At 42.2% G+C, this 23985-nt stretch overlaps 1 protein-coding gene across 5 annotated transcripts; it reads right to left on the bottom strand.

Annotated features, from left to right (window-relative positions):
- Positions 1-7858: 7858 nt before the first annotated feature.
- LOC109936904 (zinc finger protein 271-like) lies at positions 7859-15546 on the bottom strand. 5 transcript variants are annotated; one of them, XM_048616889.1, is made up of 4 exons: positions 14985-15546; positions 13969-14117; positions 13297-13430; positions 7859-10769 (listed from the first exon to the last, which is right to left on the bottom strand). In XM_048616889.1, the coding sequence occupies exon 4, from the start codon at positions 10605-10607 to the stop codon at positions 9591-9593; it is 1017 nt and encodes a 338-aa protein (XP_048472846.1). In that variant the 5' UTR covers positions 10608-10769; positions 13297-13430; positions 13969-14117; positions 14985-15546; the 3' UTR covers positions 7859-9590. The 5 variants fall into 5 exon arrangements, with proteins under 5 accessions (XP_048472846.1, XP_048472847.1, XP_048472850.1 ...); XM_048616890.1 differs by having other exon boundaries at positions 13204-13430; XM_048616893.1 differs by lacking the exon at positions 13969-14117 and having other exon boundaries at positions 13204-13430.
- Positions 15547-23985: the final 8439 nt, after the last annotated feature.

Consider the following 23985-nt stretch of genomic DNA (forward strand, 5'->3'; position numbering starts at 1 on the left):
TCTGAGGAAGGGTCACCGGACCCGAAACGTTAACTCTGTTTTCTCCTCCACAGATGCTGCCAGACCTGCTGAGCTTTTCCAGCAACTTTGTTTTTGTTCTTGATAGGGAAATGGCACTTACTATGTGAGTTAAGATACAGGTAGCAGTCTTGGATGAGCTCAAGGTTAAGGTGGAAAGTGAGAGGCCAGCCATGAGAATATTTGAATTGTCAAGTCTAAAGGCAACAAAGGTTGGGATGAATATTTCAGCATCAGACTTCTGAGCCAGGATTAGAAATGCTGAGGGATTTATTGTTGTACTCCTGTTGGTGACATGCCTAATAGGAAACCTAAGGTTTAATTTTCAAATGTACTTTAATGCTGTGATTATTTCAGTTAATATTCGTCTGACAATTCATCTTTGAATTTGAGTGGCCAGTTCTTCCAACACCATGAAGTTCCATTAAACATGTTTTCCAAAATGTAAAATGAGTTAAGTTCAACAGGACAAAGTGATGGGGCGGTAGACAATGATGATGGGGGTCAGTCCAAGAGTCTTAATGACCTGAAAAAGTTGCTTGAAATCTGAAATCTCACTGTTTGATATTCCATTAAAGAAAAGGAATGCTACATTTAGGAAGATTGGACATAATTGTGCGAAGGGCCCATTTCTGAGATGAGACTAGAAGGGGCCTGTTCCCAGTGGGCTTAGTCCCATCTAACATTTTGTTATGTTTTTGACATGTTTAATCAAGTATAGAGTGTCTCAGAGCTTAATAAGTCCCACCTTCATTTGAGACTACCCTGAAATGTGTTGTGTGGCACTGTCACTTTGTTAAATGTTAAATGGGACAGACTTCAAACAGATTTAGTGATTCAAGACTGGACATCCATGAGGTGCTGTGGGCCATCAACAGCCATGATGTGGAGGTGCCGGTGTTGGACTGGAGTTCCTCAGGGTAGTGTCCTAGGCCCAACCATCTTCAATGATTCATCAATGAAAATCTCAAATAAACCTGTTGGACTATAACCTGGTGTCATGTGATTTCTGACCCCATCAACAGCAGGAGAATCGCACTCCAGCACAATCTGCAACCTCATGCCCGGCATATCCCTCACTCAACCATTATCATCAAGTCAGTGGATCAACCCTGGTTCAATGGAGAGTGTAGTAGGACAAGCCAGGAGCAGCACCAGACATACCTGAAAATGAGGTGTCAACCTGGTAAAGCTATCAACCAGGACTACTTGTGTGCTAAGCAGCTTAAGCAGCAAATGATAAACAGAGCTAAGTGAACCCACAACCAACGGATCAGATTTAAGCTTTGCAGTCCTGGCTTATCAAGCCGTGAATGTTGGTGGACAATTAAACAACTCACTGCAGAAGGAGGCTCCGCAAATATCTCTATCCTCAATGATGGAAGAGCCAAGCACATCAGTGCAAAATACAAAGCTGAAGCATTCACAACAGTCCTCAGCTAGAAGTGCCAAGTTAATGGTTGGGTCCCAGCTAACATTTGTTATGGGCATGTCTTTGGGGTGGAGAATCAAGAATAGAATTGTTCCCAGCATCACAGATGCCAGCCTTCGGCCAACTCAATTCACTCCATGTGGTATCAAGAAATAGCTGAAGGCACTGGATACTGGAAAAGCTATGGACCCTGATAACATTCCGGCAATAGTGCTGAAGACTTATGCTCTAGACTTTGCTTTCCTAGCCAAACTGTTCTAGTACAGTTACAACAATGGCATCTGTGGAACAATGTGAAAAATTGCAAATCCAACATGAAGAATTAACTGTCCTTTCAGTCTACTCTGGATCGTCAGTAAAATGATGGAAGATGTCGTCAACAGTGCTACTAAGCAATACCTGCTCAGTGATGCCCAGTTTGGATTCTGCCAGGGCCACTCAGCTCCTGACCTCATTACAACCTTGGATCAAACACAAAAGACTGAATTCACAAAAGGTGAGGTGAGGTGAGAGTGACGGCCCTTACCATCAAGGCTGCATTTGACTGAGTGTGGCATCAAGGACCCTAGCAAAACTTGAATCAATGGGTATCTGATGACAAACTCTCTGCTGATTGGAGTCATACCTGGCACATTGGAAGATGGTTGTGGTTGTTGGAAGTCAGTCATCTCAGTGCCACATCTCTGCAGAAGTTCCTCAGGGTACTGTCCTTGGCCCAACCATCTTCAACTTCTCTCCACCAAAGGTCAGAAGTGGGGATATTTACCAATTATTGTACAATGTTCAGCACCATTCTTGACTCTTCAGATACTGAAGCAGGCCATGTTCAAATGCAACAAGATCTGGACAATATCTAAGCTTAGAATGACAAGTAGCAAGTAACATTCATACTACACAAATGCCAGGCAATGACTATTTACAATAAGAGGCAATCTAACCACTACCTCTGACATTAAACGGCGTTACCAATACTGAACCTCCACTATCAACATCCTGGGAGTTACCATTGACCAGAAACTCAACTGGACTCATCATATAAATACAATGGCTAAAAGAGCAGGTCAGTAGCAAATAATTCACCTCCTGACTCCCTAATGCCTGACAACCGTCTACAAAGGACAAGTCAGGAGTGTGATGGAATACTCCCCACTTGTCTGGACGGGTGAAGCTTGATACTATTCAGGACAAAGCAGCCAGCTTTATTGGCACCACATCCACAAGCATACATTCCCTCCACCACTGACGCTCAAACACAGGTGTACTATCTACAAGATGCACTTCAGAAATTCACCAAAGATCCTTAGGTGTCAGATACATGGAGACACATGCAAGTTCTCTTCCAAGCAACTCACCATCCTCAGTTGGAGATATATCACCATTCCTTCACTGACACTGGGTCAAAATCCTGGAATTCCCTCTCTAATGGCATTGTTGATCCCTCTATAGCACATGAGCTGCAACAGTTCAAGAAGACAGTTCCTCACAACCTTCTCAAGGGCAACAAGGGATGGGCAATAAATACTGGCCTCGCCAGCAATGGTCAGGTCCCACGAGTGAATAAAGAAAGACAAATGCAAACTGATTGGCTTTTGCTAAAGTGGATTTAAAGAGGTTTTCTAATATATCTGTTCAGCAATGTTATTACTGAACTCTAGGGCAAGTCATACTTGAATCCAGGCATTCTGGTCTAGAGGTAAGGTATAGACTTATAAAGGGTAGGTCATATCTAATGAGTTTCATTAGTTGTTCCCTCAAATGATTCAAAGTAGTTGACAGGGAAATGTAGATTGCCATGGATTATATGGACTTTCAGAAGGTATTCAGTAAATTTCCATGTTGATATTCTTAGCTAAAATTGAAGTCGATGGAATTAGAGGCAAATTATTAACTTGGTTTTGGTAGGAAACCAGAGAGCTGTGGTATGAGATGAGGACTCACTAAGGAAGTGACTAGTGAACAATAATCTGGTCGGATTAGTATCACTGGTATATTTTAAAGTTCCACACTGCTGCCATTCTGCTATTCCCATAGGCTCTGATAAAATTTTGGGAAACATATAAATATAGAAATAAATTATGGCTTTGTAAAGAAGAAAGTTATGATTTTTAAAATTTATTTTCTTTGCACAGTAAGTTACGTAAAATTCTACCTGTAAGTAGGTACGTCATGATTATATTCAAAAATTCGAAAATTATTTATTAAAAACACTTTTTTGACACTCTAACACTCACAGAAACTGAAGAACAATGTCTACATGAGACTATTCAGCACCTAAAATCAGTGATAAGAAAAATGCTTCCTTTGTTTCTTCTTCCTAGGCACATTAAAAAAAAGATTATTCTCAAAAACAAAACTATAGAATTGTAAAATATCCCAATAATCTTTGGCAGTAAGACTGCAGGATGCACATTATTCGTGATGATTCATGATGGAGTTGGGCTGCAGGTCACCATAAGTAAGTGACTGAGTATAGCAAGGTTGTCTGGTTTTAAGGGCTGCCCCTGTTCCTTGGGACTTTGTCTCAGTGTTTTAGGCCCCGGAGCCCTCAGCTCTCAAATCCCTATCCACACTCCAAGGCAGTCATAGAATCATCCAACATGGAACCAGACCCTTCAGTTCAACCTGTCCACGCCGACCATAATCCAAAACTAAACTAATCCCAGCTGCCTGCAATTGGCTCATATCACGCTAAACATTTCTTATTAATGTACTTATCCAAATGTCTTTTAAACATTGTAACTGTACCCACATGCACCACTTCCTCTGGAAGTTCATTCCACACACAAACCACTCTCTGTGTAAAAGAACAACATTTTGTAAAAAGAAACATTTTCTGAAGAAGGGTCTAGGCCCGAAATGTCAGCCTTCCTGCTCCTTAAATGCTGCTTTGTCTGCTGTGTTCATCCAGCTCTACACCTTGTTATCTCAAATTGCCCCTCATGTCTTTTTTAAATTTCTCTCCGCTCACCTTAAAAATATGCTCCCTTTTCTTGAAATCCCCCACCCTAGGGAAAAGATATCTGCCATTCACCTTATCTATACCCCTCATGATTTTATAAGCGTCTGTAAGGTCATCCCTCAAAATCCTAAGCACCAGTGAAAAAAGTCCCAACCTATCCAGCCTCTCCCTATAACTCAAACCCTTATAAGTTGATAAGGTACTGCACATGACGCTACTTAATAAGAACCCAAAGTATTCGGGGTAGTATATTAACATAGATAGAAGCTTGGCCAGTGATTAGAAGCTTGGCTAATGGAAAGAAGGTTGACTAACTAATAGAAGGCAGAGAGTTGAGATAAAGGGGATATCTGTAACCAGTGGAGTAACTAAATTATGGCTTTGTGCATGAATCAGAAAAAGCTAGCATTCAAGTTCAGCAGGTAATAGGGAAATGCAATATTGGCCTTTATTTCAAAGGGAATGGATTATAAGAATAGAAGTCTTGCTGAAACTATATACGGCACTAGTCAGAATACACCTCGAATATTGTGAACTGATTTGGTTCCCTTCTTGAAGGTACGTATTGGCGGTCAGAAAAGGTTCACTGAGTTGTTCCCAGGTATGGAGTGATTATCTTATGAGCTAAGCCTGGATTGCTTTGGCCAGTATTCATCGGAGTTTAGAAGACTCAGAGATGACCTTACTGAAACATATAATATTCTGAGCAAGCTTGGTAGGGTTGATGTGGAGAGGTTGTTTCCCCTTGTTAGCCTTCTGCTCTCATACTCTCAGCATCTCCCCTAAACAGGGTTGCTCATTTCAGACAGCAGTGAGGAGGAATCTCTTCTCTTAGATGGGGGTGAATGTGGAATTCTTTACTGCAAAGAGCTGTTGACCTGGGTCATTAAGAGTATTCAAGGTTGAGATAAACAGACTTTTAATCTGTAATGGAATCAAAGGGTATGAAGGAAAGACATTGAAGAGGATTTGAGGATTAGTCACAATCTCATTGAATGGTTCAGCGGACTTGAAGGGCCAAATAGCCTACTTCTGTTTCCGCATCTAATGGTCTCATGGACAGTGATCTACGGATGTGAAAAAACAAATAATCTGAGGTACGTAGGTTCACAAAGATCCAAAGCTCTAGCAGCTGATGAGGTGGAGCTGAAGAAGGCTCGAAACAATGTTTAAAATAGCCAGAATCATCAATGCTTTATAGGCCTAGAGATATACAGCACAGAAACAGACCCTTCAGTCCAACTCGTCCATGCTGACCAGATTACCCAAATTAATCAAGTCCCAATTGCCAGCATTTTGCCCATATCCCTCTCAACATACCCATCCAGATGTCTTTTAAATGTTGTAATTATACCAGACTCCACCACTTCCTCTGGCAGTTCATTCTGTACATGTGCCACCCTCTGCGTGAAAAAGTTGCCCCTTATGTCCCTTTTAGATCTTTCCCCGCTCACCTTAAACTTATGCCCTCTTGTTTTGGACTCCCCAACCTTCAGAAAAAGACCTTGGCTATTCACCCTATCTATGTCCCTAATGATTTTATAAACCTCTATAGAGCCTCCGATGCTCCAGGGAAAATAGCCACAGCCTGTTTAGCCTTTCACCATAGCTCAAACCTTCCAACCCTGGCAACATCCTTGTAAATCTTTTCTGAACTCTTTCACGTTTGATACGTCTTTCATATAGCAGGGAGACCAGAATTTCAAAAGTGGCCTAATCAATGTCCTGTACAGCTGCAACATAACCTCCCAACTCCTATACTCAATGCACTGACCAATAAGGGCAAGCATACTAAATGTCTTCTTCACTACCCTATCTATTTATGTTGAAAAACAAGAAAACAATGGTGCAAGAAGATTGTCAAAGGAGACAGGAGGAAAGAATTACAGCTGGCTCACAAAATTTACACAGTCGTGGGTAAAATATTGAGAATTTTATCAAAAAGAATAGGAGTTGCTGCAATACAAAGAATTGAAGCATTGACTTGAGATAAATACTACAGAAAATACTACAGTAAGAAAAAGTTGAGACAAAGATGGACAAGAAGGGTCAATAGTATTTTGAATCTAACGAGAAGCGTAGACAATTTTTGGGTTAGGACATTTGTACTGGAAGTGATTCCCACTGGCAAGAATCTGGAATTAATTTTCTGAAACCAAACTGAGTTTAAAATTTTCAGTCAGACAATATTGGAGATTTTATTCAAACAAAATATGGTGAGGGGAACAAAGCTGTCCAGAAAGAATGACACAGATCACTCTTGAATGGTAAATTATTATGGCTGTTTCTTTTTATCAGTTTGGGCATGTATAGAACGAATAGCCAAGGTGTTTTTCCCAGGGTAGGAGAGTCCAAAACTAGAGGGCATAGGTTTAAGCTGAGAAGGGAAAGATTTAAAAAAGGACCTAAGGGGCAAGAGGGTGGTGCGTGTATGGAAATGAGCTGCCAGAGGAGGTGGTGGTGTCATGTATAATTACAACATTTAAAAGGCATCTGGATGGGTATATGAATAGGAAGGGTTTAGAGGGATACGGGCCAAATGTTGGCAAATAGGATTAGATCAGTTTAGGGTATCTGGTTGGCGCAGGTGAATTGGCCGGAAGGGTCTGTTTCTGTGCTGTATAACTATATAACTCGATGACTGACTGAGTGTGGTTGGGACAGAGGAGCTGTCCACCTCCTACATGTAGCTAGTGAGGTTGGAAATGCAAGGTTTGTACTTGATACCCGCACAGTGCCAGCAAAAATTGGGCATGCAGGAAGTCGGTATGAGAATGCTGTAAACAGATCCTGTCTGCTATTTTTAAATTACTCAAGTTGTTCCAAATCTGCAGAAATCGAATATATCAAGCATGAAAGCATAAATTGTAAAAACTAAGGAAAGCTCTGATATAAAGATAATAATGATGAAAGTCACACAATTTGAAAATTGTGTGGGGAAATAAAAATCCAGAATACAAAATATGTCATGAGGGCTCTTGTGGTGCAGTAGTAGTGCCCCTGCCTCTGAGCTAGATAGTCTGGGTTCGAGTCCTATCTGTATCATAACATGTTGATTAAACTGACTATTCAAAAGTCATAATTTAATAACTACAATTAGGTTTTCAGCTGCACTATTAGTTACAAATGGTTACCCGATTGCATCATAATTAAAAGCATTGATCACATGTTTCCCACAATAAATAATGTAGTTAGCTGCAAATCACTTCGGAATTGACCTTTTCTCCAGACTCTTTATTCATGCTAGTGGCAATGAGACATGTTCCTTGGGCAGATTCACACCCATTGCCAACTGAAAGTGATAGATTGAGAGCAGCTTCTAGCAAGGTGCAACAGAAACAATGACAATTTATTGAATTACTGTAGTTGACAACAGAAAACATAAGTGATGCTTAGTGTATGTTCCTTGTTTTGATATGTAAAAAGCAGCATGCTAACAGACCACTTAATTTAGGCTAAAGCTATATATCAAATTTATTGCAAGGTATAAATTTATGTACAAGTCGGCAGACAAACAACAACGGCTCTTGTAGCACAGTGGTAGTGTTCCTACCCTTGGGCTAGATGGTCTGGGTTCAAGTCCCATCTCAGGATGTGATGACCACAAAGGTGACACAACTAGACCAAACAGGTTGATTTACTGACATCAATGTTTAAACTATTTTCTAAACCAAGATATTTAAAAGTTCTTGGGGAGTATTCCTCCCATCTTTCACAGAATTCTGAATGACTGGTCCTATATGTCCAAGATGTTTCCTGGTTCATGGTTGTATCAATATTAGGTTCAGCTAAGTGAACTTGAGACAATCCCCCAGAAATGTATTATGTTAATTTTGTCTGAAGTAAAGGGCCAGCTTCCCCGAAGGTCGCCCTCATCAATATTTGATCATTGATGGTAATGCTCTACAAACAATATTCTCACAAGGAGATGAGGCATCCAATGGAGAGACAGTTACTTTGCACCACCCACTCCCCCCCTCCCCCCCCCCCCCCCCCCCACCACCACCACCATTGGTAAACTTGCAGAAGACTTCTTGAAGTTAAACAAATGTAACATGGTTGGCATTCATTCATGGATCATTGCCTGCTGACTTTGAACAGTTATCTTGGCAACTTTCCATTGCTGGTTTGCCACTGCCTTCCATTCTCAGGCGCAAGCCAAGAAGACAGGTCCTAAGACTATCTTGGCTGGAGTGGAAATTAAACCCATTGTTAGCATTACTGGGAACCCTCTGGCCAACTGAGCGAGCCAGCCCCATTTATGGTTTCAATATCACAAGCAAATTAGGAATCCTTTCTGAATCTGAACGCTCACTGCAACACAACTGGTGGAAATTGTTTGTGTTCAAACACTAACAGATAAAATTAAATTCATCTGAACAGAAAGCTGAACAGAAAACAAAGCTGAAAAAATCTTTAAAATTCTGTGTGATAATTCTGCTACAAATGCAAACTAATAAATGTAATATGGAAATACTTCACAGTATTCAATAGGGTGGAGAGCATTTCGGTATAACTATGCCATTCAAATGCCCAGTGGTCAGACAGATATTATTCCTGTGGTCAAATCAAGATTTAAGGTTGAAAGCAAAAATTGCTGCAGACTTTAAACAGAAAATTAGATAAAGAATGTCTTCTTAAGGAAGTTATATTGTGGAATTTGCTTAAGAAACGTGAAAGAAAAGTAATTGATGAATTTTGCAAGTTTTTTGAAGAAATTCCCAACCTCTGTGGCACATATTCGAGATTCAGGTTATCTAGAATTTTCTACTAAGGGTCAGAAGTTACGTGACTAAAGATGACGGATGAGTGGAAGAGAGTAGGTAACTCTGGGTGTGTAGTCTGTTTATAATTCTTTGCCTAAATAATCTTCACATTCCCCTGCAGAGAGTGGATATACCAATGTATTGCAAGAGAGCAGATGACAAAACAATTCTGATAGATGTCATGCTGGAGTTGAAGATGATAGAATCTCACAGCATTGGATCTTTACCAGCTTTGTAAAAGAGACATTTTCTGTGGTCCTTCCCCAAAATCCTCCAAATCTTGCGCATGCAAGTACACATTCAATTTCTTTTGAAAGTTATCATTGAACATGCTTCTCTGCCTTTTTATGCAGTACATTCCAGGTCATCGCATCAAGTATTCTTCTACTTACTGACGGTATGGATTGAAGAATTTCTATGCAGTGTGAATGTGTCTGTGTATTTCTAGAGAGGAGGAGTAGGTGAAACAGCTCTGACAGAAATCACATTGAAAACGTCTATCACCCTTATGTGTGAGCTGGTGTTTCAAAAGGTCTGGAAACTGGGTGAAACCTTTGTTGCAAAATTCACATTTGAATGGCTTGTCACCTGCCGGAATGCACTGATGTCTCAGGAAGTAGGATGAGCTCAAGAAAGCTTTGTCACAAACCTCACACCTGAACGGTCTCTTCCCTGTGTGGATGCGCTGGTGTACCACAAGGTACGATGAGCTACAGAAATCTTTGTCACAAATCTCACACCTGAAGGGCCTGTCATCGGTGTGGTTGCGCTGGTGTGTTCGGAGGTATGATAAGCTGCAGAAATCTTTGTTACAAGCCTTGCACCGGAACGGTCTCTCCTCTGTGTGGATACACTGGTGCTTCCGAAGGTACGATAAGTTGCAGAAACCTTTGTTGCACACCCCACAACTGAATGGCCTCTCACCAGTGTGGATGCGCTGGTGCACAACAAGGTAAGCAGAGCTGCAGAAATCTTTGTTGCAAACCTCACACCGGAACAGTTTCCCAGCTTTACGAATGCACTTATGTTCCAGGAGGCCCACTGAAGTTAGGAAAGCTTTGCTGCAGGCTTTGCACTTGGAAGCTTTCCCTTCCGTGTGGGTACGCCGATGCTCCATGAGGTGTGACTGCGTCAGGAATGCTTTGTCACAAAACTTACACTTGAATGGTTTCTCACCCGTGTGGATACGCCAGTGTTGCAGCAGTGTGGATGCTTGTGCGAAGGCCTTTTCACAAGCCTTGCATTGGAACGGCCTTTTCCCTGTGTGAACGTGCCGATGTTTCACAAGACTCGATGAATGACTGAAAGCCTTATCACACACCTCACACTTGAACGGCCTTTCCCCGGTGTGCATGCGGAGATGGCTCACCAGCTCTGGTGACTGCTCAAAGGTCCACCCGCACATGTCACACTTGTATGGTTTCTTTCCCATGTAGATGCCCTTATGTTACAGGACACACTGGATTAGGGCTTTGCCAAAATCTCACCCCTGAAGTAGACTTGCAGAAGCCATTCCTTTGATAAGGAGTAGGATATACCCGTGCCATTGTTTTCTCCCTGTATTCCCAATAAGATTTAATCCAATTTGTTCTTCCTGTAAAATAAAAACAAAATGTTACATGTCTCCCCAGTTCTTTCCATTCTCTGTTGAACACCTGGTTTTTCCCAGGAAGCTCTGGGTGTGTGGAAAATCCAAGTCAAGTCTTATGCTACCCTCACCTAAATTTGTTCTTTCCAGCAAAGTGCTACTGTGTAGTTATCAGAAGTGAACTATGCAACTTGTTTCTTTCCCTTCTCTCTCTAGACCAAGAGCTCTGATGTTCCTGAGTGAATGAATGATAATTAGTCTGTCGTGAGGCAGTTATGAAAATGAATGGGTATTAACATGGATAGGTAGGACAACTCATTATAAAACCACAAGTCAAATCCTTTCCTGTGCAAAATGTGTTTTGGCTGCATTTGGAATACTGTGTCAGTGTCCAAGAAACAGCAAAAGAGGGCAGCACAGTGGCTCAGTGATTAGCATTGCTGCCTCAGAGCTCCAGGGACCCAGGTTTGATTCCACCCTCAGGAAGTTGTGTGTGTGGAGTTTGCACATTCTCTCCATGTCTGCGTGGCTTTCCTCCAGGTGCTCTGGTTTCCTCCCATAGTCCAAATGTGCAGGTTAGGTGGGCCGGCCATGCTAAATTGCCCACAGTTTCCAGAGATGTGCAGGCTAGGTGGATTAGCAAAGGAAATGCGGGGTTACAAGCACAGGGTGGGGGGAGAGGGGGGGTTGGTGGTGGGATGCTATTCAGAGGGTCACTGTGGACTCAATGGGCCAAATAGCCTGCTTCCACACTGTACAGATGATTTACTCTTCAGGGTATCTGGTTTTCGAGTGTGATTAAATATGAAACTAGATATAGTCCTAGGAGTCCTCGCATTGTACAAGAACTTCTTCTGGAAGCTTTTGGTACATTTCTTCAGTATTAGAAGTAACATGAATAAAGACACTCTGTAGACCATCTAGTTTTCAAGAACAAAGAACAAAAGAGCAGTACGGCACAGGAACAGGCCCTTTGGCCCTCTAAGCCTGTTCCGATGATCATGCCCTGACTAAACTAAAAAATCAATTCAATTTAATTTCAATTGAGGGGAGTGTCTGCTGACATGACAGTTTTACACAGAACCTTGAAACTCAAAAATGCAGCCTCGTAAATTTCTAGGAACTGATCTTTCATTTTAAAATTAATTAATCAAAGAATATTTACAGGATTGTTCATTACTGACACCCATTCCTTCTATGTACACCACAGCGTTCTTCCATCATCTTTCACTGCTATTACTATAAGATCCTTAAAACGTTGAAATAATTTAGTATTGAATACTCGCGAAAATGATACCTATCTCACACCTCAGGTTGCACATAGAGAAAAATAACAAATCAGAGCCTTCACTTAATGAAACTTCCCCGCTCCTATCATTTAGTCCACCGAGTGAAGCTCCCAACTTTATTGCCAGTATTATCAGTCCAACTTAGCAAGATCATCAGCTTCCTTGCCCATATCATCTAGTGCATTGACTAAAGTCCGTAGCTTCCCAGGTCATATCATGTAATCACACTGACAAACAGCGTATACCCTTTTTTAAAGATGATGGCTACAACAGTGCACTTTACTCCATTTGTGACTTAACCACAAGTTCTGGCAGCATCTGTGGAGACAGAGACGAGTTAACATTTCAAGTCCAATTTGACTCCTCTTCAAAATTTGAGTTGAAATTTATCCTGATATTTTAGAAGAACAATTAAGTGTTCCACTCCTCACCCTTCTTCTGTAACTCTACAAAATAATTACATATTCTCTTCTGAAAGTCACGATTAAATCTAACTCCACCACCTATTCAGGAAGTACATTTCTAGGTCTTGACAACTCTTTGTGTTGAAGTTTTTACATTTGGCATTTCTGGTCCTTTTGCCATTCACCTTGAATCTGTGTCCTCTCATTCTAGACCCTTACACAATTGGGAAGCATTTCACTCAATCCACACTGTCCATAGCCCATATGACTTCAAATGCTATGCTTAACTATTCTTAACTTAATGTGTAAGATATAGATGGGTCTTTCTGGATTACGTTTTAGCCTGGAGTCACGGCTGAATAATTAAAGCAATGAGGTTGAAACTGGTGTTTTTCAATGCAAATTCGAATCCTGTTGACTGCTCCTACAAAAAGGCTTCTTGTGTTGCAGTGTTGCAGTGCTTAATCCCTGTCCGTAAACAGGTTTGAGTTCCACCTGCCCTGGAGATGTATCATAACATACCCAAACAAAGCTGATTTAAAATATGTCCAATACTTATTAAAACCATTTCTGAACAGCCTCCAAAGCATTTATTTTAGCTTTTACATTTACAAAGCAGAAGGTGACCAATAATGTGGTCTAACCAAGCATGTTCTGGTGCAGATAAATACCTTTCTTATAATCACATCAAGATCTAATTAACTTTGACGGTAATGGACATAGAGATAGATGACTAGCTTTCCTCACCTCCCACTGTAACTCCAGCAAGACTCGATTGTGAAACAGCTGAAAGTGGCTAATGTACTGAGGCTGGAGGCTTGGTCCTGAGCATTAACTTACTATAATGGATTTGGTGCTGCGTGGATGGCTATCTGAGCCCAATCTTATCACCCTGGAACTGCAGAAATGGGCTCTAACTTTGGATGTCTCAAGATGCAATTCCTCTACTTCCTAGCCAAGATCCATGTGCTGGACTGGATTGATTAAAAAAAATGAATACATAAAATGTTAATATTTTTACAAACTACTTTAAAAATAAAATTCACTATTGTTATAATACATTTTACATGTTAATCTATAATACAAACTTTGACAATTATATATTGAATATTACTATGCTGATTTATTGCTGTTGTTCACATTTGGATTCATTTTGATTTTCAATATTAAAATGGTGTCACATTGGAAAATAGCTTGGTAATACTGCTGCAGATTTTACAGACTCTATTTTTCTGTTTCAATGAACATTCCTGTCGTCCAAGAGATCTGTATTTGCTTTACGGTTAAGTACAATCCACAGCATTCCCAAATAATTGATGAAAAATCCTTCTCAACACATCTCAATATCTGTCTTGTGTGCCTGTTATATGACAAAACCCTTCTTTACTTCAGAAGGTGACAGAATAACACCAGACCGGACCTCAGATTAACAGAAAAAACACTGATCAAACATCAAAGAACAAGTGAACAGTACTAATACCACAACATGCATTTTAAAGTACGAACTTTAACCTTAATTGCCTCGTGAAGAACAGGCAGGAGGATGGTTGGAACAATTTCACGGCCTTATCCATCATGCTGCCACCATTTTCCTACAAGTTGGCATTTTACTCATGTTGAGGAGCTGAGCAGAAGATCAGCTGGAAGGCAGTTGCGTTCAGCTTTAAAAATTGAAATACATGATATTATTGTAACATTAGTCCAAAAAAATGTGTCGGGCCAAAACAGAAATGGCAAGAAACGTTGTGGAAACCAGTGAGTAAATTAATCTGGTTTTCATTTTCTTGTGGGCTTGAAGCTGGAGTGTTTACCAGAAGCCGCACAAATAACTTAAATCTCCCCGGCCGTAAGATTTTGTCCTCATTTCTGATTGCATCCTGACTATCAAAAGTGGAGAGAGATAGTGGAGACTGCTTTCCTCCTATCTCTTGTCCCTCCTTCCCTTCACCTTCACAAATCTATCTTTCTTGAATGTCTGTAAATATTCCACAGAGCTCCCAGTAGACACCCCCTCCCCCACTGACCATCAGACCATCTTTCCACCCGTTACAGCTGGGAGACCCTCCAGTTAAAAACCCATTCCCCTCCAGCCTGCAAGCTTCCAGATGAAAACCAAAACTCAGGCTTAAATAATTGTGAAAAGGATTATTAGTCAAACTCATTTCAACAATTCACATGACATTTAAATTCAATGACGGTTAACAACTTTACGCCTCCGCTGGATAAAGTAAAGAACGAGTTAATAAAATATTGAATCCTGAAAATGTTGCAAATCACACTCAAGAAAGTTTAACGATTCTCTTCATACATAATGACCTATCTGGTGTGTAATTGTCTATGTTTTTGGTTAAATTTAAGTAATGATGAACAATTTCCTCTGAGCGAAGTTTGTTTTCACCCCAAATCTTCAGGGTAAAACGAGGAAACAATATCAATCTTAGTCGTCTGTCATGGTGGTAAGATTACGTTAAGGTTATTCCTGGATCATAAAAATGTAATTACACAAAACCAGATAGCATCACACTTACTTTTCTGCCAGGCCTTCTCAGAGAATGTGTCTCTCACTAGGAATGCATTTTGGTCTTAGATAGGTAATCTCTAAGAACCCTCAGGCCTTCTGCAGGAGCAGTGCTGTTTCATTAGCTTCTCATGTTCAGCAATGACACTCGGACAAAATTTATCCAATCAATCAAAAGGGATATGGTGTGTGCAATCGCAACTTCCAGTAAACACGCAATATCCAACACTAAGCAGTCCTGACGAAAGGTAATACTTGTAACGTTGACTGCTCCTTTCCTCCAGATGCTGCCCGGCTTGCTGTGTTCTTCCAGCCTCCTGCTCGTTTACCTTGGATTCCAGCATCTGCAGTTTTTTTTGTATCTAAGCTCCAGCCAATCAATTCAACACAAAGCACGGACGGCTCTCGGATGGATCCTCTTGCACAGACACCGGAACATTTCTGTTCCCTTCCTTTGTCCCCAATGGATAGTCAGACTTCCTGACTATGAGAATAGTATCACTGTGTAAAACCTGAACAAATCTCATTCCTGGACCGTCTTCACTCTTCTCACTTTAATGCAGACGTACGCAGGAACTGAGCCTCCTGCAAAAAAGGGGCGGAATATTAGGGAACAGTGAGCGTACCGTTTTGACTGGCGTTTCTAAGCGCCAATCAGGGACTGGAGTACATATAGCACTTTGTTAGTATGTTACATGTCAATCACAATTCGCAACCAGTTAGTCCGCGCTGAGAGCGGGACTTCCACTCTGATCGGGAAAGCTAACACGATCTGAGGAAGTGTTGTATCACGGCAGGCAAACCGCTTAGTTGGGGACGATTTGAGCAAAAGTCGAGACTGCGCCTGAACATGGGCGCCCTCACCAATATCGATAGAGATTCTAAAATATAGCAACGGAAGCCAAACAAACGTTAATAATAGCAAAAACAAAGTTGCTGGAAAAGCTCAACTGGTCTGGCAGCATCTGTAAAGGAGAAAACAGAGTAAACGTTTCGGGTCCGGTGACCCTTCCTCAGAACTGATAGTGGCTGGGAAAACGTCAGTTTATATGCAGAAAATAGGGAGGTGGGTGGGGAAGGTAGTAAATGACAGGTTAGAGCCCGAAGAGAGAGAAAGACGGTTGGACAGACAAAGGAGTTGCTAACGATCAGGCTGGGAGGGTGAGTAGTTGTTTATGGGGTCTGTTAGTGACTAACAACAGCGGGTGTATAATGGCAGGCTATGTAATAACAAGGCCTGGTATGTGGGGTGGGGGACTGGGACATGGGAGAGTTTAGGCCCTAAAATTATTGAACTTAATATTGAGTCCAGAGGGCTGTAGGGTCCCCAGCGGAAAATGAGGTGTTGTTCCTCCAGCTTGCGTTGGGCTTCACTGGAACACTGTAGCAAGCCAGAGACAGAGATGTTGGCTAGGGAGCAGGGTGGTTCATTGAAGTGGCAGGGAACGGGTAATTCAGGCTCTTTTTTGCGAGTAGAACGTAGATGTTCTGCAAAGCAGTCGCTAAGTCTACGCTTCGTTTCCCCAATGCAGAGGAGACCACACTGTGAGCAGCAAATGCAGTAGACTAGATTCTGGTAGGTGCAGGTGAAGTGTTGCTTCACCTGGAAGGCATGTTTGGGCCCTTGGATACTGGGGAGGGAGGAGGTAAATGGGCAGGTGTTGCACCTTTGCCGGTGACAGGGGAAGGTGCCGTAGGGCTGTGGGGAGGTGTTGGGGATGAAGGAAGTGTGGACCAGGGTGTCCTGGAGGGAACGGTCCCTGCGGAAGGCGGACAAGGGAGGGGAGGGGAATATGTGTCTGGTGGTGGCATCTTGTTGGACGTGGCGGAAATGGCGTCTGATGATCTTCTGGATGTGGATGCTGGTGGGATGGTAGGTAAGGATAAGGGGAACCCTATCGCTGTTGCAGGAGGGAAGAGAAGGGGTGAGGGCAGAAGTGCGGGAGATGGGTCGGACCTGGTTGAGGGCCCTGTCGACAACAGAGCTGGGGAAACCTTGGTTGAGGAAGAAGGGGCATTTCGGAGGCTCCCTTGTCGAAGTTGGCCTCATCTGAACATATGCGACGGAGACGGAGGAACTGAGAGAATGGGATGGAGTCTTCACAGGAAGTGAGGTGTGAGGATGTATAGTCCAGGTAGCTGTGGGAGTCAGTAGGTTTGTAATGGATATTAGTGGCCAGTCTATCCCCAGAAATGGAAACAGAAATGTCGAGGAAGGAAAGGGAGGAGTCAGAGATAGACCAGGTGAAAGTGAGGGCAGGGTTGAATTTGGAGGTGAAATTGATGAAGTTTTCCAATTCCAGACGAGACAGGGAAGCAGCACCGACGATATCTTCGATGTATAGGAGAAAGAGTTGTGGGTGGGGGCCGGAATAGGACTGGAACAAGGAATGTTCCACATACCCCACAAAGAGACAGGCATAACTGGGGCCCATGCAGGTACCCATGGCAACCCCTCTTACCTGAAGAAAATGAGAGGAGTTGAAAGAGAAGTTGTTGAGGGTGAGGACAAGCTCGGCCAAGCTGAGGAGGGTGGTGGTGGGTGGGGATGGTTCAGGTCTTTGCTCCTGGAAGAAGTGGAGAGCCCTAAGACCCCCCTGGTGGGGAATGGATGTGTAGAGGGATTGCACATCCATGGTAAAGAGGAGGTGACTGGAGCCGGTAAACTGGAAGTTCTGAAACCGGCGTAAGGCGTCAGATGAATCATGGATGTATGTGGGTAGGGGTTGTTATGCCTGTCTCTTTGTGGGGTATGTGGAACATTCCTTGTTCCAGTCCTATTCCGGCCCCCACCCACAACTCTTTCTCCTATACATCGAAGATATCGTCGGTGCTGCTTCCCTGTCTCGTCTGGAATTGGAAAACTTCATCAATTTCACCTCCAAATTCAACCCTGCCCTCACTTTCACCTGGTCTATCTCTGACTCCTCCCTTTCCTTCCTCGACATTTCTGTTTCCATTTCTGGGGATAGACTGGCCACTAATATCCATTACAAACCTACTGACTCCCACAGCTACCTGGACTATACATCCTCACACCTCACTTCCTGTGAAGACTCCATCCCATTCTCTCAGTTCCTCCGTCTCCGTCGCATATGTTCAGATGAGGCCAACTTCGACAAGGGAGCCTCCGAAATGCCCCTTCTTCCTCAACCAAGGTTTCCCCAGCTCTGTTGTCGACAGGGCCCTCAACCAGGTCCGACCCATCTCCCGCACTTCTGCCCTCACCCCTTCTCTTCCCTCCTGCAACAGCGATAGGGTTCCCCTTATCCTTACCTACCATCCCACCAGCATCCACATCCAGAAGATCATCAGACGCCATTTCCGCCACGTCCAACAAGATGCCACCACCAGACACATATTCCCCTCCCCTCCCTTGTCCGCCTTCCGCAGGGACCGTTCCCTCCGGGACACCCTGGTCCACACTTCCTTCATCCCCAACACCTCCCCACAGCCCTACGGCACCTTCCCCTATAACCGGCGAAGGTGCAACACCTACCCATTTACCTCCTCCCTCCCCAGTATCCAAGGGCCCAAACATGCCTTCCAGAATCTAGTCTACTGCATTCGCTGCTCACAATGTGGTCTCCTCTCCATTGGGGAAACAAAGCATAGACTTGGCAACCGCTTTGCAGAACATCTACGTTCTACTCGTAAAAAAGACCCTGAGCTACCTGTTGCCTGCCACTTCAATGCACCACCCTGCTCCCTGGCCAACATCTCTGTCTCCAGCTTGCTACAGTGTTCCAGTGAAGCCCAACGCAAGCTGGAGGAACAACACCTCATTTTCCGCTTGGGGACCCTACAGCCCTCTGGACTCAATATTGAGTTCAATAATTTTAGGGCCTAAACTCTCCCATGTCCCAGCCCCTCACCCCACACACCAGGCCTTGTTACCACATAGCCTGCCATTACACACTCCCTGTTGTTAGTCACTAATAGGCCCCATTAACAATTATTCACCCTCCCAGCCTGATCGTTAGCAACTCCTTTGTCTGTCCAACTGTCTTTCTCTGTCTTCGGGCTCTATCCTGTCGTTTACTCCCTTCCCCACCCACCTCCCTATTTTCTGCATATAAACTGACGTTTTCCCAGCCACTATCAGTTCTGAGGAAGGGTCACCGGACCCAAAACGTTAACTTTGTTTTCTCATTCACAGATGCTGCCAGACCTGCTGAGCTTTTTCAGCAACTTTGTTTTTGTTCTGATTTACAGCATCCGCAGTTCTTTTGGTTTTTATTAAACATTAATAAGAGTTATATACTTCCTGAATGTCACGGACACAATAACAGTCAAGACGAAAGCTGGTGGTGAGAAGGTCCCTTTCCCCCACTAATTCCTCCTGCATGCCCTGATTCTGGCACTGTGTCTGCACATTACCGTAAATCCCCTTGTGGGCAGAGAAGAAAATGTTGTCCACCTCCTTCTGCACTGGCCCCCAAATGATGAAAATTAGTGTTCCACAAAGACTGGTGCCAGAACCACTATTGTTCATCATTTGCAGCAGTAAAGTAATAGATGTGGTTTATCCAGATGTTCAAAACGGCTTTGAAAATGGGCCGCAAATTAGTCTCATAATACATAATGTCAGAGCATGGGAGACAAATGGCAGGATGGATGACCCACTGACTTCAAGAAAGCAGAAGTCAAGAGTAAGAAGTAAAGGGAACGAGTAAAGGGAAGAAATATAACCAGAGGCCATCAATATAAGATAGTTACCGAGAAATCATAAGTTCAGAAGTAACTACTTTATTAAAAGACTGGTGAGAATGTGGAACGTGCTACTACATAGTGTCATACATGTATACAGCATGGAAACAAGTCCTTCAGAATTTACAGATGCATTTAAAGGGGAAACAGCCTTCCAGTCCCTCCAGCCTTCCAGTAGGCTGGAAAGTGATGTCAGTGTTCATCCTGATCACCTCTAGGATGCAGGACTCTGCTTTACTGGATGATCCCAGGCTAGTCTTCCAGGGCAAACATGTGATCCCAATCGGCTGTTGGAGGCTGGCACACTTCCCTGGTTCAAGACCGTGCGCTAAAACCTGTGCCGCTGTTGCAAAAGGTGGAGTAAGGAGCAGGCTGAACAGTCATTGTATACCAAGGGCCTGGAAATGAGGGAAACCACTCAGGCTGTGTGTTTGACACCATATGAAATTTGTAGAGATAAACAGTAATTGTAAACATAGTAAGTGACATAGAATTTTGTAATAAATTGATATGGTTTGCAGCTTATGTAATGTCAACTTTGAACAGCCATGTGATGTACTTTAAGACCAAGGTAATATTTACGATTCACCTGAGCCTCCTACCTTGTCTTATCAAAACCTATCATCCTACTATCTCTCATCACCACAATCTATTACCTTCTCCATGTCAAGTTTTCCCTTTAAATGCATCTGTAAATTCTGAAGGACTTGTTTCCATGCTGTATAAATGTATGACACTATGTAGTAGCACGTTCCACATTCTCACCAGTCTTTTAGTAAAGTAGTTACCTCTGAATTTATGATTTCTCAGTAACTATCTTATGTTGATGGCCTCTGGTTATATTTCTTCCCTTTACTCGTTCCCTTTACTTCTTACTCTTGACTTCTGCTTTCTTGAAGTCAGTGGGTCATCCATCCTGCCATTTGTCTCCCATGCTCTGACATTATGTATTATGAGACTATTATGCGGCCCATTTTCAAAGCCGTTTTGAACATCTGGATAAACCACATCTACTACTTTACTGCTGCAAATGATGAACAAAAGTGGTTCTGGCACTGGTCTTTGTGGAACACTAATTTCATCATTTGGCAATCTAAATGTCTACAATTTTTGTTTTCTGTTTTGCAGTTAGCTTACTACCCATTCAGCTATTTGTCTCCCATTTCTATATTCTTAACCTTGATCTATGTGCTATGCTTTATCTATGACATTTTAAAGTTTCAAATATATTGACTTGATTTTAACTCGCTTGAACCTACTGTACAAAGTTAAAATCAGGCCCATTGTCAACTGGTGTGCCCTTACCTTCCCTTTCTATTACTTTCTTAAAATTATGGAAGTGTCGTTAGGCAAGATCTTCCATTTTGAAATCAGTGCAGAGAACTCTATTATGTTTTCAGTTTCTAGCTGTTTTCCTGATTATCCCATTCCCCAACAGATCCTGCTTTCACCAGTAGTGGAATGGGTATGGGACATGGCTCATGATTTTATTCACCCCTCATTCTCCTACATTCCAAGAAGTAAAGTCCTATCCTGGCCAATCTCTCCCTATAACTCAGGCCTACTCATCCTAGCAACATCCTCATAAATTTTCATTGCACACTTTCCAGTTTAACTGTGTCTTTCCTATAAAAGGATGACCAAAACTGCACACAATATTTCAAGTGCAGCCTCACCAACAATTTATACAACTAACATAACATCCCAACTCCTATACTCAATGCTTCAACCGATGAAGGCAAGCATGCTAAATGCCTTCTTCACCAACCTGTCCACCAATGACACCCCTTTCAACAAACTATGAACTTCTACTCCTAGGTCCCTCTGTTCCACCACACTTCTCAGGACCATACCATTTACTGTATAAATCCTACCTTGGTTTGACTTTCCAAAATGCAACACCTCACACTTATCTGTATTGAATTGCATTTGCCAATCCTCAGCCCACTTCCCCATCTGATCAAGATCCCTCTGTAATTATTGATAATGTTCCTCGCTATCAATGATACCTCCTAATTTTGTATCATCCACAAACTTACTAATCACGCCTTGTACATTTGCATCCAGATCATTTGTGTAAATAACAAATAACAAAGGTCACAGCACCGTCCCATGTGGCACGGACGTCTACATCGCAGCAAAAGGCCCTTCAGCCGATCGGGTCAAAAACAACCACCGAACTATTTTAATCCCATTTTCCAACACCATGCAGGTTATTGCCTTCACCATTTTTACAGACAGAGAGTCCCAGACTCCCACTATGGTTGGGGTGAAAAATGTTTTCCTCACATACCCAATACACCTCTAGCCCCCTACCTTAAATCGATGTCCTTGGTCATTGATTCCTCCATCATGGAGACAAGTTTATTTCTGACATGTCAGAGGGTGATGGTTGGATTGTCTCTTATTGGAGATGGTCATTAGTTGCCATTTGTGTGCTCAAGTGTTACTTGTCACTTGTCAGCCCAAGCCGAAATATTGTCCAGGTCTTGCTGCATTTCAGCCTAGACTTTTTCAGCATCTGAGGAATCATGAATAGTGCTGTGTGCATTGTGCAATCATTGGTGAACATCCCCACTTATGACCTTATGATGGAGGGAAGGTCATTAATGAAGCAGCTGGGGATGATTGGGCCTAGAAAACTTCCCTGAGGAACTCCTGCAGAGATATCCTGGAGCTGAGATGACTGACTTCCATCTTCTTATGCGTCAGGTATGACTCTAACCAGTAAAGAGTTTTCCCCAACTCAGTGATGAAATGCTCATTGGTTTTTTTTGTAGTTTGTGACTATATCCTATATGAGTGTTATAATTTCCATAGTTAAGTGACTGGTAGTCACTGGTAAATGTTGTATTTACCACAGTTTTTTTTTATTAGTGTGTTTATATACACTGCTATTTTACTAACTAAATTCCACTGACATATTTGCTGTAGTTCAGCAACTGGATCCTCATCATTCAGGTTTATATTGTCGGTGGTTTAGTGACTTGCTGCTTACATTTGATATAGTTAATTCACAAAGTCCTCACTATTGTGCTTTATATTTACACTGGTTTAATGATTGGATTCTCATTGTTGTATTGTATTTATGGTGATTTAATGTTAGATAATCATGTGTAACCATAATATTTGAAGAAGCAAACTTGCATTTATGTAGTAGTTTTCACAACTTCCTGATGGCTCAATGTGCTGTACAATCAACTAAGTCATTTTTCCAAGTGTGGTCAGTATTATAATGAAAGAAACATGAAGCTAATTTGCAATGAACAAACTCTTACATTGCCAATTTAGTAACACAGATAATCTGTCTTTGAGATGTTGATATTTACTGTGGTTCATCACTAGATCCTCAACTAGTATAACTAGCATGTATAACTAAATGTTGCGTTTCTAATAATTTACTGATTAGACCCTGACCGGTATATTATGTTTACTTTAGTAACATCATCTTCACCAGAGTGTTTTCCATTTGGTATCATTTATCAATTCCATTTAAGGGAAGACTGAATCATAGTGATTTTTACAGCAGTTTAGTGACACGAGTCTCATTGGTACAAGATTCTTTCCTGTAGTTTAGATACTGGATCCTCACTGATCATTGTAATATGACTGCTCTCTAGTGACAAGAATCTGACTGATGAGTGTTATATTTACTCAAGTTTTATGACTGGAGCGTTATATGTGTAATAGTTTAATGATGGGATTCTCTCTGGGATTACGTTTATTGCACGTTAGAAACTGGATCCTTGCGGCTAGTTAAACGTCTAACAGCCACTTGATGAATGAGCAGAACTCAGGTCAATCTTTAAATCAGTTTAGTTTTATTCACAAAGTGAAACGTTACAGTTCAAATATTTATCCTACTCACCATCACAGTGCCAACAAGTGTCTTTTCATAGTTCATGTCAATCAGAGCCTGAGAAGGTTTCATCCAGAGAATTTCTTAAACAGTGAGAGGTTGGGAAGTGGTGATGGTCAAAGGAATCTGCGTGTCCTTGTTCTCTCTAAACATGCAGGTGCCGAAAGCAATTGCTCGCTTTCATTATGAGGGCATTTGAATACAGGAGAGAACATGTCCTGCTGCGGTTGGATTGAGCCTTGATGAGACATACCTACAGTGTGTAGTTTGTGTTTACTAGCAGAGAAGACTTCAATGATCTGATGTGCCCTGATGCCTCTGCAGTAGTCACAGAGGAGAATTCTATGTTCAGGTCATTCTGATATTCGATTTTAAGTGACCCTTTCAGGCAGGGTATATTGTCATAATTGGCATATTGCTTTTAATTCCTTGTCTCTTTATC

Source organism: Rhincodon typus, chromosome 35, assembly GCF_021869965.1.
Source record: "Rhincodon typus isolate 14 chromosome 35, sRhiTyp1.1, whole genome shotgun sequence".
Lineage (NCBI taxonomy): Eukaryota > Metazoa > Chordata > Chondrichthyes > Orectolobiformes > Rhincodontidae > Rhincodon > Rhincodon typus.

Coding starts and splice junctions, on each gene's coding strand:
- LOC109936904 (XM_048616888.1), bottom strand. CDS start 10,607: ATGGGAAAGAAACCATACAAGTGTGACATGTGCGGGTGGACCTTTGAG.